At 56.9% G+C, this 14,054-nt stretch overlaps 2 protein-coding genes across 3 annotated transcripts; one reads left to right on the top strand and one right to left on the bottom strand.

Annotated features, from left to right (window-relative positions):
* Positions 1 to 9,072: 9,072 nt before the first annotated feature.
* On the bottom strand, positions 9,073 to 11,391 carry C14H11orf68 (chromosome 14 C11orf68 homolog). 2 transcript variants are annotated; one of them, XM_025358266.1, is made up of 2 exons: positions 11,174 to 11,391; positions 9,073 to 10,483 (listed from the first exon to the last, which is right to left on the bottom strand). In XM_025358266.1, the coding sequence occupies exons 1-2, from the start codon at positions 11,290 to 11,292 to the stop codon at positions 9,724 to 9,726; spliced, it is 879 nt and encodes a 292-aa protein (XP_025214051.1). In that variant the 5' UTR covers positions 11,293 to 11,391; the 3' UTR covers positions 9,073 to 9,723. The 2 variants fall into 2 exon arrangements, with proteins under 2 accessions (XP_025214051.1, XP_025214052.1); XM_025358267.1 differs by having other exon boundaries at positions 9,073 to 10,480.
* Positions 11,392 to 11,485: 94 nt separating this feature from the next.
* Positions 11,486 to 13,829, top strand: DRAP1 (DR1 associated protein 1). The gene is made up of 7 exons (XM_025358216.1): positions 11,486 to 11,805; positions 12,043 to 12,115; positions 12,208 to 12,301; positions 12,603 to 12,722; positions 12,829 to 12,922; positions 13,143 to 13,231; positions 13,598 to 13,829. Exons 1-7 carry the CDS (start codon positions 11,764 to 11,766, stop codon positions 13,701 to 13,703), a joined length of 618 nt encoding a protein of 205 aa, XP_025214001.1. The 5' UTR covers positions 11,486 to 11,763; the 3' UTR covers positions 13,704 to 13,829.
* The last annotated feature ends 225 nt before the right edge of the window (positions 13,830 to 14,054 follow it).

The raw sequence follows: 14,054 nt of genomic DNA, 5'->3' as shown, positions 1-14,054 counted from the left end.
CCTCAGCCTCCCAGAGTGCTGGGATTACAGGGGTGAGCCACCGCACCCAGCCAGGACATTACCTTTTATTCTCCCTGTTCGGAATAATGTTTGAAAGTATTGCATTTTGGAGATGGATATGCGTGTTTCTGTATATGTATCTATATCTGCATCTACCAAGTTGATGGCCATAAAAAGGGGGTGTGGAGGCCGGGCGCGGTGGCTCAAGCCTGTAATCCCAGCACTTTGGGAGGCCGAGACGGGCGGATCACGAGGTCAGGAGATCGAGACCATCCTGGCTAACACGGTGAAACCCCGTCTCTACTAAAAAATACAAAAAACTAGCCGGGCGAGGTGGCGGGCGCCTGTAGTCCCAGCTACTCGGGAGGCTGAGGCAGGAGAATGGCGTGAACCCGGGAGGCAGAGCTTGCAGTGAGCTGAGATCCGGCCACTGCACTCCAGCCTGGGCGGCAGAGTGAGACTCCGTAAAAAAAAAAAAAAAAAGGGGGGTGTGGAAAAGAAATTATTTTATTTTATCATATTTTATTTACTTATTATTTGAGATGAAGTCTTGCTCTGTCGCCCAGGCTAGGGAGCAGTGGTGCGATCTTGGCTTACTACAACCAAGTCTTTTATTTTTTTGAGATGGAATCTCGCTCTGTCGCCCAGGCTGGAGTGCAATGGCACCATCTCGGCTCACTGCAAGCTCCGCTTCCCGTGTTCACGCCATTCTCCCGCCTCAGCCTCCTGAGTAGCTGGAACTACAGGCACCCGCCACCACGCGCCTGAGACTAAGTCTTTAATCATCCCTACCTCCCCAACATCTGACTCCATTCAACTTTTAGTTCAGTTAATTCAGAAGAATGGATAAAGAAACTGTGGTACGGCCGGGCGCGGTGGCTCAAGCCTGTAATCCCAGCACTTTGGGAGGCCGAGGCGGGTGGATCACGAGCGAGACTATCCTGGCTAACATGGTGAAACCCCGTCTCTACTAAAAATACAAAAAACTAGCCGGGCGTGGTGGCGGGCGCCTGTAGTCCCAGCTACTTGGGAGGCTGAGGCGGGAGAATGGCGTGAACCCGGGAGGCGGAGCTTGCAGTGAGCCGAGATCACGCCACTGCACTCCAGCCTGGGAGACACAGCGAGACTCCGTCTCAAAAAAAAAAAAAAAGAAACTGTGGTACATCTGTGCAGCGGGAGACAAGCCAGGCACAAAAGAGCATGTGGTGAACGATTCAATTGATATGAAATTCTGCAAAAAACAAAACTAATCGATGACAACAGAAATGAGTTAAGTGATTTCCTGGGGTGGGGGAATCTACTGCAGATAGGCAGGAGAGAACTTTCTAGGGGGACGGAAATGTTCTGTATCTGGATTGGAACGTGGCTACACAGATGTATACACATAACCAGCACATTAACAAAGCGTGCATTCTACTGAATGTAAGACAAACGTCGACGAGGTAGCTTTTGTTTTTGTTTTCGTGAGACAGGGTTTCACTCTTGCCCAGGCTGGAGTGCAGTGGCCTGATCACAGCTCACTGCAGTTTCCAACTTCTGGGCTTAAGTGATCCTCCTGCCTCAGCCTCTCAAAATGCTAGGATTATAAGCGTGTGCCACAGTGCTCGGCCAGATTTTTCTTTTCAGCAAGACAGATCTATATATACTCAGTGAAAGATCTTCCAAGATAATAAGAAAACCAAAAAGTAAGAAATGATACGGGATGTAGATAGGCTACCCTCTTGGTAAAAAAAAAATACACAAGAAACTGGTTACTGTGGAGGGGAGGCTTCTTACTCTACCTCTTTTGTAACTTTTGAATTTTAAAATATCTTAATGTATTGCCTAGTCGAAAAAGAAATGCAATTAAATGTTTTTAGTGTAAAGCAACATAAAATATAAAAACGACGTTTTAAAATAATTTCTTCTCCAGGCCAGGTGTAGTGGCTCACTCCTATAATCCTAGCAGTTTGGGAGGCCAAGGTGGACTGATTGCCTGAGCTGAGGAGTTCAAGACCACCCTGGGCAACATGGTGAAACCCTGTCTCTACTTGGTCCCAGGCCAGGGGCGGTGGCTCACGCCTGTAATCCCAGCACTTTGGGAGGCCGAAGGGGGCGAATCACTGGAGGTCAGGAGTTCAAGACCAGCCTGGTCAACATGGTGAAATCCTGTCTCTACTAAAAATATAAACATTAGCTGGGTGTGGCAGCGCACTCCTGTAATCCCAGCTACTTGAGAGGCTGAGGCAGGAGAATCACTTGAACCCAGGAGGCGGAAGTTGCAGTGAGCTGAGATCACGCCATTGCACTCCAGCCTGGGTGATAGAGTGAGACTCTGACTCTAGAAAAAAAAAACAAAAAAAAACAAAACAAAACACATGCACACACACAAGCAAACAAAAAAACAAAACAGCGACTTGGTCTTCCTGGCCACAAGGCACTTTCATTCAACCCAGAGAGGTGGTCAGACACTCAGACTAGTCCTGGTGCTAAGGAGACGGTGCTGCGGGGAGGAGCCAGAGAGTGCCAGGGCCATCACTGGAGCCCAGGAAGGAAGAGTTCTTTCCAACTGTGGTGGGGGTGGGAGAAGCCTTCCTGGCAGAGGAGAATTGGGGAGAAACATTTATAAAAAGCGAGGCTCCCTTTCCCTCACCAGCCACCTCTCCAGCCCAGGACTGTGGGACGAACATCAAAGACACAGCTCCAGCCTGGCTGGGTCTCTAATAGTTCGTTAAATGACGTCATTATGTGACTTCAGGTCAGTCTCTTTCCCTCTGGGAGCCTCAGTTTCCCCTTCCTGCAGATGAGGTTTACATACTGTGGACCCTGAAACTAGAGGTTTCCATGGAGACGGCAGGGGCTGGGATGGGGTTTTGGGCCTCTCATCCTTGCTTCAGTAAGCGCCATTCAGCAGGCAGGAGGGGCTCTGGCAGTGGACATCTTGGGTTTGAATTTCAGTTCAGCCACTTCCTGGCTGGGCAAGCTGGGGAAGCTGGGAAATTCCCTAACTTCTCAATGCCTCAGTTTCCTCCCTTGTAAAGAGGATGCTGGCCGGGTGCAGTGGCTCTCGCCTGTAATCCCAGCACTTTGGGAGGCTGAGGCGGGCGGGTCACCTGAGATAGCGAGTTTGAGACCAGCCTGACTAACATGGAGAAACCCTGTGTCTACTAAAAATACAAAATTAGCCAGGCGTGGTGGCACATACCTGTAATCCCAGCTACTCAAGAGACTGAGGCAGGAGAATTGTTTGAACCCGGGAGGCAGAGGTTGCAGTGAGCCAAGATCACGCCATTGCACTCCAGCCTGGGTGACAAGAGCGAAACTCTGTCTCAAAAAAAGAAAAAAAAAAAAAAAAAAAGAGGATGCTAATAATCTTACCCGCTTTTCACGGTTGTAGGGGAGTGACTGAGCCATGGCATGGACAGTGCTGAGCATGGCACCTGTACAGTAAGGGATGGATAAATGTTAGTGAGAATTTTCTTGCTGTTTTATTTTGTGCTTTATGGGCAATTTCCTCTGAAGGGTGATGTCAGGGGCGCTGCTGTCAGTGCCCAGGATGGATCTGCCCACTCCACCTGGCCCCTTAAGTTTCTTGGAGTGGCTCCTGCTTCCTGCAGACCCAGGCTCAGACAGTTGGAGCCTGTCACCCAGTTCTCAGGTTCCCCCTAACTCCTCAGACCTGGGCCATACCCCAAGCCCAGTACCCCATGGGTGCCAGCTCCTGCTCTGGGCCAGGAGTGGTATGAAACACCCGTCCTGGATGAAAGGCTGGCAGGCCTGGGCTGGGCCAATAAACCACCCCACCCATCCTGGGAGGACTTCTGGGCACTGGTGTAAACTGAGTCATGGGGGGTGAGGGGGTGAGTCACACAGCCTGGATGTGGGAGCCAAATGGGACAGAGCTCGCCTGTGTGGGGTCCCTGGCCCCGTCTCAAACAGCCACAACTCTCAGCCCACCTCCGACACCCATCAGGCCCCTGGCCCACCGCAGAGGTGAGCGGGGCCAGACCAGGTTCCCAGAGGACAGGAGCCTGGAGGCTGGACTCCCAGCATGCACGCGTGTGTCTGTGTGTGAGTTTGTGTCATGTGTTGTGAGGGGCGGGTGGCAGACCGGAAAGGGAGGCTCTGACTCCGGAGGGAAGGATGGATTGGGGTTTGGAAAAGAGTCAAAGCCCTGGAGAGATTTTGGCGGGAATGCTTCGCTGCCCTCTCCTGGCCTCTGAGGGTTGGGCTGATTTTCCTGCCTGAACCAGCTTTCTCCCTTTAGGGGAGGGAGGAAGAGGAGCTGGGGCCTGGTGGGTGACCTCCGTGTCCTCTAGGGTATACAGAGGGCAGAGTCGGTTGGAGGAAGGAAGATCCCCAGAAGCCAATTTAGACTTCATCCCAGAAAGGTCTTTCCCCTCGGGGCCAGAGCTGCTCAGGGACCAGGGACAGAGCTCCCTGCGACGCGGGTGTACAAGGACTCCCAGGAGTTGTGCAGGCCCCAGAGCAGTTCTAGAGTTGACCTTGGCCAAGTTGCCAAGTTACTTAACCTCTTTCTGCCTCAGTTTCCTCATCAGTAAAAGGAGGAGGTCTGTGAGGACCATAATGAGTTAATGCATCTGAACTGCTTAGGGTGTACCTAGCACAGAGTAGGTCTATATACAGGTTTGATTTTTTTTCTTTTTCCAGACAGGTTTGCCAGGCTGGAGTGCAGTTGCTGGATCGTGGCTCGCCAAAGCCTTGCCCTCCCAGGCTCAACCGACCTTCCTCCCTTAGCCTCCTGAGTGCTGGGAGTATAGGAATGTGCCACCATGCCTGGCTTTGTTTTGTTTTGTTTTGTTTTTGGTAGAGATGGGGGTCTCACTGTGTTGCTCAGGCTGGTCTTGAACTCCTGGGCTCAAGCAATCCTTTTGCCTCGGCCTCCCAGACTGCTGTTATTATAAACATGAGCCACCACACCTAGCCCATGTTTACTTTTACTATTTGAGCCTGTTTTCTCATCTATAAAATGGGTGAGAAAGGACCCCTGAGGTGGCCCTTGTCCAGCTTTCTCTCTGGTCCCAGTCTCTGGTTTTATTCCCTGGGAAGGTGCCCCCTAAGCCCTGTCACCCTGCCTGACTCTATCTCCCTGGCATTTTCCAAGTAAGCAAAGGAGGATGGGGTTGGTGGGCTTCTCAGCTGGGTGTCCTCAGGTTTACCCCTGGGTGCCTGGGGGATGTGTGTCAGAGGAGCGGGGAGTTTCCCTCCTCAGATGAATCAGCTGTGTGACCCGATCCTCATCCCTGCCAGAGCCCCTCCCAGCCGGCAAGAGTGGGGCGCAGCTGCCCCACTGGGAAAATCCCCCAAATCCTGCCAAAGCTCCTGCTGAAGCGTTCTCCCGACTCAGCTGATTCAGTCCTCTTTGAGTCTGCCTGAGTTCCAACAGAAGTACAAGTCGGGCAGATTCTCTCCTTCCCTGGACAGACCCTCTGGAGCCTCCTCCCTGGGATCTGGGGTTTGCAGTATGTGAGAGTGGGAGGAAAAGGAGTTGGGGCGGGGGTTCTTTACCTGGCCTCAGTCACCCTTCCCCTGGTTTTTTTTTTTTTTTTAGACGGAGTCTGGCTCTGTTGCCCAGGCTGGAGTGCAGTGGCACGATCTCGGCTTACTCTAAGCTCCGCCTCCCGGGTTCACGCCATTCTCCTGCCTCAGCCTCCCGAGTAGCTGGGACTACAGGCGCCCGCCACCACGCGCGGCTAATTTTTTGTATTTTTAGTAGAGACGGTGTTTCACTGTGTTAGCCAGGATGGTCTCGATCTCCTGACCTCGTGATCCACCAGCCATAGCCTCCCAAAGTGCTGGGATTACAGGCGTGAGCCACCGCGCCCAGCCCCCCTGGTTTTATAAAAGGAGCAGAGCACAGGACTTGTCCAAGTTTTCCCAGCACCCTCTGAGCTGAAGGCACATCCCTGCTCCAAGGTAGGAAGGGGCCAAACAGGGCAGAACCCACTGCCAGCCTGAGGGGGTGGGTTTTGGAGGGCCATTGACCTGGCAGGGGATCAGTTCCCACTGTAGACCTGGAGACCCTTCTTGCCCAGTAGGTTTGGTCATTGCACTGTCTAGGCCTCAGTTTCTTCATCGGTAAAAAAGGGACTTTCTGCTGGGCATGGTGGCTCATGCCTCTAATCCCAGCACTTTGGGAGGCCAAGGTGGGTGGATCACCTGAGGTCAGGCGTTCAAGACCAGCATGGCCAACATGGCAACCCAGGAGGAGGAGGTTGTAGTGAACCAAGATCATGCCACTGTACTCCAGCCTGGGTGACAGAGTGAAACTCTGTTTAAAAAAAAAAAAAGAGAGAGACTCTCAGTTTTGGCCCAGCTTCTCTCCCAGGTGGTTCTGAAGACCCAACCTCCTGTGTGCTTTAGAAACGAGATCCTGAGTCCTTGCTGGGTCTCATCTGTCTTTGCAGTCCCCACCCCAACAGCACTTCGATAAAGTGGGGGTTCAACAGTGCATAAGATGCCCTGGAGTTGGATGAACTGGGTTTGAATCTTGGCTCTGCCACTTACTTGCTCCATGACTTGAGCCAATTATTGAACTTGTCTGGGTCTCAGTTTCCTCTTCTGCAAAATGGCAATAATAATAGAGCCAGGTGAAACTTAGATGAAATCATGTAGGTAAATGCTTCGCACTGTGCCTGGCTCTTGTTATGAACAGAATGAGGAAACTGAGACCCAGAGAGGGAGAGTGGCTTTAATTCACTCACTCATTTATTCAAGAATGTTTGGCTGAGTGCAGGGGCTCATATTTGTAATTCCTTTGGGATTACTTTGGGAGGATGAGGTGGTAGGATTGCTTGAGCCCAGGAGTTCAAAGCTGCAGTGAGCCATCATCATGCCACTGCACTCCAGCCTGGGCAGCAGAGCAAGACCCTATCTCAAAAAAGAAAGTTAATTTGGCATCTGCACTAGGCTGGGCCCTATGCCGGATGCTGGAGGATAAAGCATTGCCACTGTTCTGAAGGGATCTTACACACAGATGAGAGCAGCAGGCGGGCGGGAGCTGTGGGAGCCTAGGGGACATGCCTGCAACAGTTGGGGTGAGGAAGGATGGGGAAGGATCCTGAAGAATTACACCTGAGCCAGTAGGTCTGCAACATGGCGCCAGCCAGGGAAGTGGGCGAGGGTAAGCCAAGCAGAGGCTACAGCACCAGCAAAGGCATGAAAGTGAGAAAGGCCACCATGTGGGCAAGAAAAGTCGCACGCAGCTCAACGTTCTTGGACAAGGAGTGTGAAGCAGGGAGTGGAGACGGGATGAGGCAGACGGGTCCAGCAGGGGCTGGAGTCGCCAATTACCTCATTCATTCATATAATAACTTATGGAGTCATTGTTCTGGCCGAGCACTGTGGTAGGCTCTGGGGACAGGGCTGAGATCTAGCCACTGTTCCTGCCTTCACAGAGCATAGTATGGGCATGGGGCTTAGGGGCCAGCAGGAGACGGACATCCATCAAGCCATTACACAAGTCACCACACACTCCGGCCATCAGGGCTGCAAGGCAGGTGCTCAAGCAGAAGGAACAGCCCGAGGCCCAGGGTTGTGCGACAGTGGGTGAAGGAAGTAACAGACGGCTCCAGCAGAGTGAGCATGGGCAGAAAGGGGTGCCCCAGGGAAGCGGGGACAGTCGATGGGCACCAGGTCACGGCCAGTGCAGGAGAGCGGACTCTATCCTGCAGACTGTGGGGAGCCATGGAAGGGCTTTTGGCAGAAGGACATGGCCACTCTGCGGGAGGGATCTGTTGACCTGGCTGTGGAGAATGGAGGAGGGACAAGAGGACAGTGGAAGTGGCTCGGGAGACAGTGGGTTGTGGGGTGGGGCAGGGCACAGCGATGGAGAGGGGCTATGTGTGTGACACACTCAGCTATGAAAGAAGCCAGTGCCATTGACCCCACCTGGGCATCTCTGCGGGACCCATGAGGTGCCTTGGCCCACTTTGGTGGAGTGCAAAGCCCTGGCGGCCCAAGGGAGGCAGAGCACCAGGCTCCAACTTGGAGACCACCCAGCTTTGGGGACTTCCCAAGGCTGGGCAGAGGGGGACTCAGCCCTGGGGAAGCTCAGGGTGGGGAGGAAGCTGGAGAGAGGACTGAGCCAGCATCTCATGACTCAGCCACTTCCACCCAGTCAGCCTGGTGGCATCTCCGCTCCCCTGCTCTAAATTCCGATTTGGTGAGACTGCTGGAGGCTGAGTCAGTCTCGGCACGGCACGAGAGCTGTGTCCCAAGGGGCTCCCTGCCAGACACCCTGGCCTCCAATCCAGGCCAGGGCCGGGCACTGGGCTGGAGAGATGGAGGCGTGCGGGAGCCAGGCTCCGAGGCTACAGCAAGTCCCAGCAGAGCAGGGCGGCCTAGTGAGATCACATAAGTGAACATGCTTCGTGAGTTATGAAAAGCTGTTTTCCTCGGTGGGCTCAGGGACCTCATTGCCTGAGGAAGGGACTGGGATGCAAGTCCTAGCTCTGCCCACCTCATCGCATGACACTGAGAAAACTCCTTTCCCCTCTTGGCTTCAATTACCTTGACCGCAGAATGGGGCCAACATCTCCTAAAGAGGTTGTGAGAATTAAATTTAATACATATGAAAGCGCTTTGCAAACTGTCCAGTGGGCCCTATGAAGGTCAGGATGGTAGAAGAGGACAGTATGAATGGCGGGGCTTCCAGAGAGACTACCTAGGGTTGCGCAGGTTGTTCACTGCACAAGGATGTCCAGCCTAGGGTGCCGAAATCCAGCCCATCCCATCCTCTGCTCCCCAAACCACGTACCCTGGCCTAGGACTGCCTGGGCTTGGTACCTTCCTCTAATATGCACAAATGTACCTCGCGGCCTAGCAGTGGCCCCTTAGACGTTCCTGGAGGGATCAACCCCTGGAATTATGGGAAATCTCTGAGAAACTGATTTGGGATGGAGGGGAAGTGGGGCTGGTTTTGCAGAGGTTCTTAGAGACAGGGCCTAGCCTCAGCAGTGAGGCACAACTTATTGCTAGGGGCAGCTATGGGGGCCTGGCCGGGTCAACGGGGTAGTCTCTCCTGGCCCTGCCTCTCCCTAGCAACCAAAGCAGGTAACCACCAAGACAGTATTTTAAAAAACACTCAAGACACAGACCCAAGCCGGGTTTTATTGAAATGCCAGGAGCAGGCACATGTCAAAGTAGCCAAGGAAGGGGGGATGGTGGGACAGGCTGTGTGAGCTGGCAGGGATGCGCAGGCCTCATGTCCATGGTCCTGGCATCCCCTCTGCCAAAGGACAAGTAGGCACAACCACCCTCCCCCCAAAATGGCATGCTCAGGCCAGTGGGGCCCCTACCCCTAGACCATGAAGGCTCCAAGGAGAGGGCCTGGAAGTACTAAGTTTTCTCCCTTGTGAGGGGGAAGGAAAGAAGGGGAGATGCAGGAGGAAGGGGAGGTATAGCAGGGGATGAGCGTCCCAAGGAAGTCTCTCCTCTTAGGTGTCTGCACCCAACCCACGGTCCTGGGCAGTGGAGAGGAGCAGCATTACAAAGGGAGGCTGAAGGCTCATCCCTCAGAGAACCGGATTCCCCCAGCCTGTGGGGCTTGCATCAGCCCTGAACAGAGGGCAGAAGTTCAAGGGGACTGAAGATGCAGGTAGTTCCCAAGTGACCTAGTAGTCCCCCGAGTTGGGGGGCTTGTCCTTCATGGGACAAGGAGGAAGACAGGAGGATCCATCCCCAGCATGGAGGGGAGAGGGCAGTCTCCCCAGTTTGGCCCCTCTAGGTCAGTTCCACGTTGTTGGCACGGTCAAGCACTCGGGAGCCACGGGCACTGCCCCCAAGCTGGAAACGACTCTCATAGAGAGTGGGGCAGAGGTGCCAGCGGTTGGCCCGGTAGATGCCCAGGTAGGTATAGACATCAGGCTTGTAGGTGAGCAGGCACTTAATACCTGCTGCACGGATGGCTGAATCCGCCTCCAGTACACCCAAGCGGTCCGTGAAGTCGTCCGTGTAAACACAGATGACCTGGCGCCCACCCTCCTTGGCCCGTGGGCTCACCTTGGCCACCTGAAGCCGGCCTTCAACCACGGCCCGGGCAATGCCAGCCCAGGCATGGTCCAGCTTAAAGCCTGGTGCCAGATGCATAAGCCACTTGCCTGAGAGCACGTGGTGGGTGATGGCGAGCTGGCGCAGGGTGCCCGGTGTGATGGGCCGCCCACTGGTCTGCAGAGCTTCCCAGGCTGCCTGCAGGCCCTGCACATCCCCGGAGTTGGGGCTGTAGCCCTGCCCATACACTGCAATCCAGCCCACAGGCTCTGAGTTGGGTGAACCGGGGTCCCCATAGCGGGTAACTTGGGATGGTGGGTACTTGGCCAGCCAGGCATCCAGCTCAGTGGCAGGTGTCGTGTGGGCATCAAACACTAGCCAGGGGTCCATGTCAGCTGCCATAGCCTCTGCAGCCAGGTGCTCAGCAGTGAAGCCATCCTCACGGCCACCTGGAGAGTCCTCCTCTTCCAGCTCCTCACCTGGTTCCATCCTGCTGTGAGGGAACCGAGTCAGGGCAGGGTCTGAGACAATAACTACAGGTGCCAGGCACTGGATTAAACTGTGGCCTTGGGTAAGAGTTATTGTCGATGCGCCTCAGTTGCCTCATCTTTACAATGGGGTAACAACTGTTCCTGTCCTGTAGATCCGCTGTGAAAATTAGATGCCTGAGGAGTGAGCGCTCCAGAAGGGTTGCTGCAGTTATTACTATTCTCCTTGACTTACAGACAAGGAAACTGAGGCTCAGAGAGAAAGGACTTGCCCAAGGTCACCTGTAGTGCGTGGCAGGGCCAAAGGGTGAATCCAGGCGTGGGAGCAACCGGCCCCAGCTACACCTCCCGGCCCTGCCAAGGCCCCCTTTTCCTGGCAGGTATCCGGAGCGCTGGCATTTAATAGAGGAAGGCAAAGAAGCGCACGTTCGCGCAGCTCCCAAGGCCGGCTCTGTAGTGCCAGGCCTCCCGAGAAGGCGTTATCGGGCCCACTTAAAGACGAGGACACTGAGGTCCAGAGAAGGCACAGGCCGTTCCGAAACCCATGGGGCGGTGCCCGGACTCGAACCTGGGCTTGTTAGAGCCTGCAGGAGCGCCAGGCTCCGGCCGTGCCGCGCCCGCCGCCATTAACGCCCACGGCCCGAGCGGTGCTCCCGCCCCGGCCCTGCCCTGCCCCTCCCGCCGCCCGCAGTCACCTCCGGCCTTCGCTGCGTTCGACGCCGGCCCAGCCCCGGGCCCGGTTCCGCTCCTGCCGGGGCTCCGTGCCACCGCCGCCGCGCCCCACCCCCGCCACGGCCGCCGCCGCCGCCGCCATCTTAGCGCCGTGCCACCTCAACAACAACTTTATAGACAAGCGCAGCCACGGGGCGGAGCCGCCGGCCTCAGCGGCCGCAGCGGCCGCGCTGTGGGGCGGGGCCGGCAGGGGAAGGGGCGGGGCCGACGGGGAGGTGCTGACTCGGGGGGCGGGGCCATCGCGGGAACCCCGGGAGGGGCGGGCAGTGGGGGGCGGGGCCAACGTTCGCTCTTCTGGTCTTGGGGGCGGGCGGGAGCAGCGGTACAGACCGGGGAGGGATGCGTACGGCCCGGGAGGCTCCAAGAGGAGGGCACTAGGGCCCTGTGAGCGGCGTCTTAACAGGCGGCGTTAGGACTCCACGGGAAGCGGCGGGGGCGGAGCGGGCGGCACCAGGACCCGGGGGAACCGAGGCGGGCGGGCAGCGAGCAGGCCCGGGAGCCGGGAGGCTGCGGGCGGCGGCGCTGGACCCGACGCGGCGAGAGAGGCCCCGAGATGCCGAGCAAGAAGAAGAAGTACAACGCGCGGTTCCCGCCGGTGAGCACATGGCAGAGCCCGGCAGGGAGTGGGCCCGGCTCCCGGGAGGCTTGGGCCCAGTTCCCGCTGGAAAGGCAGGCGCGCCGCGGTATTCGGGGGCCTGGACGCCCCGCCTCCTCCGTGCCCTCCCCGCGTCCGCGTCCTCCGCCCCCTTTCTCCGGGGATGCCCCTTCCTCCCCCGGCACCCCCTTAGGGGACGGAGGCGACGGGGTCTGAACTCTGCTCCCCCACCCGAAGGCGCGGATCAAGAAGATCATGCAGACGGACGAAGAGATTGGGAAGGTGGCGGCAGCGGTGCCTGTCATCATCTGTATCCTGCCGGGGGCGGGCCGGGTCGAGGGGCGTCGGGGAGGGAGGCAGCGGGTCCTCTCCCGCCCTGGCGTTCTCCTTGACGCCCCTCAGCCCGGGCGCTTGAGCTCTTCCTAGAGTCGCTGTTGAAGAAGGCCTGCCAGGTGACCCAGTCCCGGAACGCCAAGACCATGACCACATCCCACCTGTGAGCGGCGAGGAGCAGGGAGGGGCCGGCGGGGCTGGCGCGGGGAGTTCACACACTGAGGGAGGCAGAGCTTGGATGGCGAGGGAGGTGGGCGGCGGCCGGCACACCAGCAAGGCCACAGACTGGCAGAGGAGGGGCTGGGCGTCCAGGCAGAGGGAGCCACTTGAGTAAAGGAGTGCAGGCCCGGGGGCGGAGATCAGCCCGAGCTCCAGTCTGACATCCGGAGCCCCTTGCTGCCACCCACTGAGGGTTTGGGTGTCTGGGCCCGTCTTGAGTGCCAGCCCCTCCTCACCTCTTCCAGGAAGCAGTGCATCGAGCTGGAGCAGCAGTTTGACTTCTTGAAGGACTTGGTGGCATCTGTTCCCGACATGCAGGGGGACGGGGAGGACAACCACATGGATGGGGACAAGGGCGCCCGCAGGTGGGGCCAGGGCCTGGCATACAGTGGGGAAGGCCAAGGCCACAGGGCTTGGGGGTGGCCAAGGAGTAGGGAGACCTCCGGGCAGATGGACTGTACCTTCCCAAAGGGGCCGGAAACCGGGCAGCGGCGGCCGGAAGAACGGTGGAATGGGAACGAAAAGCAAGGACAAGAAGCTGTCCGGGACAGACTCGGAGCAGGAGGTGAGTGAGGCCCCAGCTCTTCGCCCTGCCCTTGATGATGGGACAGACAGCCTCGCCCCAAGCTGAACTGGCAGGAGGCCAGCGCCCATCCTTTTCTGCGACCTCTTTGCACCCGGTTTATTTGTAAACTGGGGCTGTGAGGGTCTACTGCTGTCCCTGCCACTCCCAGTGATGGGCTCGTGTCTTTTCCTGTCAACTCTGACCTCTGTGGTGCTCACAGGATGAATCTGAGGACACAGATACTGATGGGGAAGAGGAGACATCACAACCCCCACCCCAGGCCAGCCACCCCCCTGCCCACTTTCAGAGGTGAGCAGCCCAGGGGCATGGAAGGGTGCTGGCAGACTCCCTAGAGCCAGTTTACCCTTCCTGGTCTCCCTGGTCCCTTGGTCTTGTTGATTGTGGCATATTTGGGGGGTGGGAGGAGAATAACTGAGGAGACTGAGGAGGGCTCCAAGGCAGGAGACTGTTCTCCTGAAAGATCCTGCTCCACCCTGCCAGGGCCTGTGGGTGGGCCCTGGGCCTGCCCTGCGTGAGCTGCCCTGGGCCTTGGCCCCATGGATCTGGAGGGTGGTGGTGGGAGGGTCAGGTGGGGGAGGGAGGGGCTTGGCAGCTGTCCCCGTGGAGGGCATGGTGGGGCTTAGGCCTGACTCCCCCCTGCCTTCTGCTCTGCAGCCCCCCGACGCCCTTCCTGCCCTTCGCCTCTACTCTGCCTTTGCCCCCCGCACCCCCGGGCCCCTCAGCACCTGATGAAGAGGACGAAGAGGATTATGACTCCTAGCGCCTTCTGCCCCCCAGGCCATAGCCCCTTTTAGTTGGTTTTAGTTGCTCTGGGGGGAAGAGAGAAGGTAGAGCTGTTCTTAAATTTATTAAAAAAAATAATAAAAGGGAATCTCAGTGTCTGTTCCAGGCTCTGTGCAGGACATCATGGTTGCCATCCCATCCACCCACCTGCCTTCCCCACATGAAACTGGGAGCTGGGGCCGGGCGCGGTGGCTCACTCCTGTAATGCCAACACTTTGGGAGGCTGAGGTGGGCGTATCCCCTGAGGTGAAGAGTTCAAGACCAGCCTGGCCAACATGGTGAAACCCCGTCTCTACAAAAAATACAAAAATTAGCTGGGCGTGGTGGT

The sequence above is a fragment of the Theropithecus gelada genome, chromosome 14 (genome assembly GCF_003255815.1).
Source record: "Theropithecus gelada isolate Dixy chromosome 14, Tgel_1.0, whole genome shotgun sequence".
In the NCBI taxonomy this organism is placed as follows: Eukaryota; Metazoa; Chordata; class Mammalia; order Primates; family Cercopithecidae; genus Theropithecus; species Theropithecus gelada.
Note: the sequence above shows the minus strand (reverse complement) of the source record. Positions and strands in the feature narration are given on the sequence as shown.

Coding starts and splice junctions, on each gene's coding strand:
- DRAP1 (XM_025358216.1), top strand. CDS start 11,764: ATGCCGAGCAAGAAGAAGAAGTACAACGCGCGGTTCCCGCCG. Junction 11,806..12,042: donor ACAACGCGCGGTTCCCGCCG/GTGAGCACATGG, acceptor CCCCACCCGAAG/GCGCGGATCAAGAAGATCAT. Junction 12,302..12,602: donor ACCATGACCACATCCCACCT/GTGAGCGGCGAG, acceptor CACCTCTTCCAG/GAAGCAGTGCATCGAGCTGG.
- C14H11orf68 (XM_025358266.1), bottom strand. CDS start 11,292: ATGGCGGCGGCGGCGGCGGCCGTGGCGGGGGTGGGGCGCGGCGGCGGT. Junction 10,484..11,173: donor GAACGCAGCGAAGGCCGGAG/GTGACTGCGGGC, acceptor GTTCCCTCACAG/CAGGATGGAACCAGGTGAGG.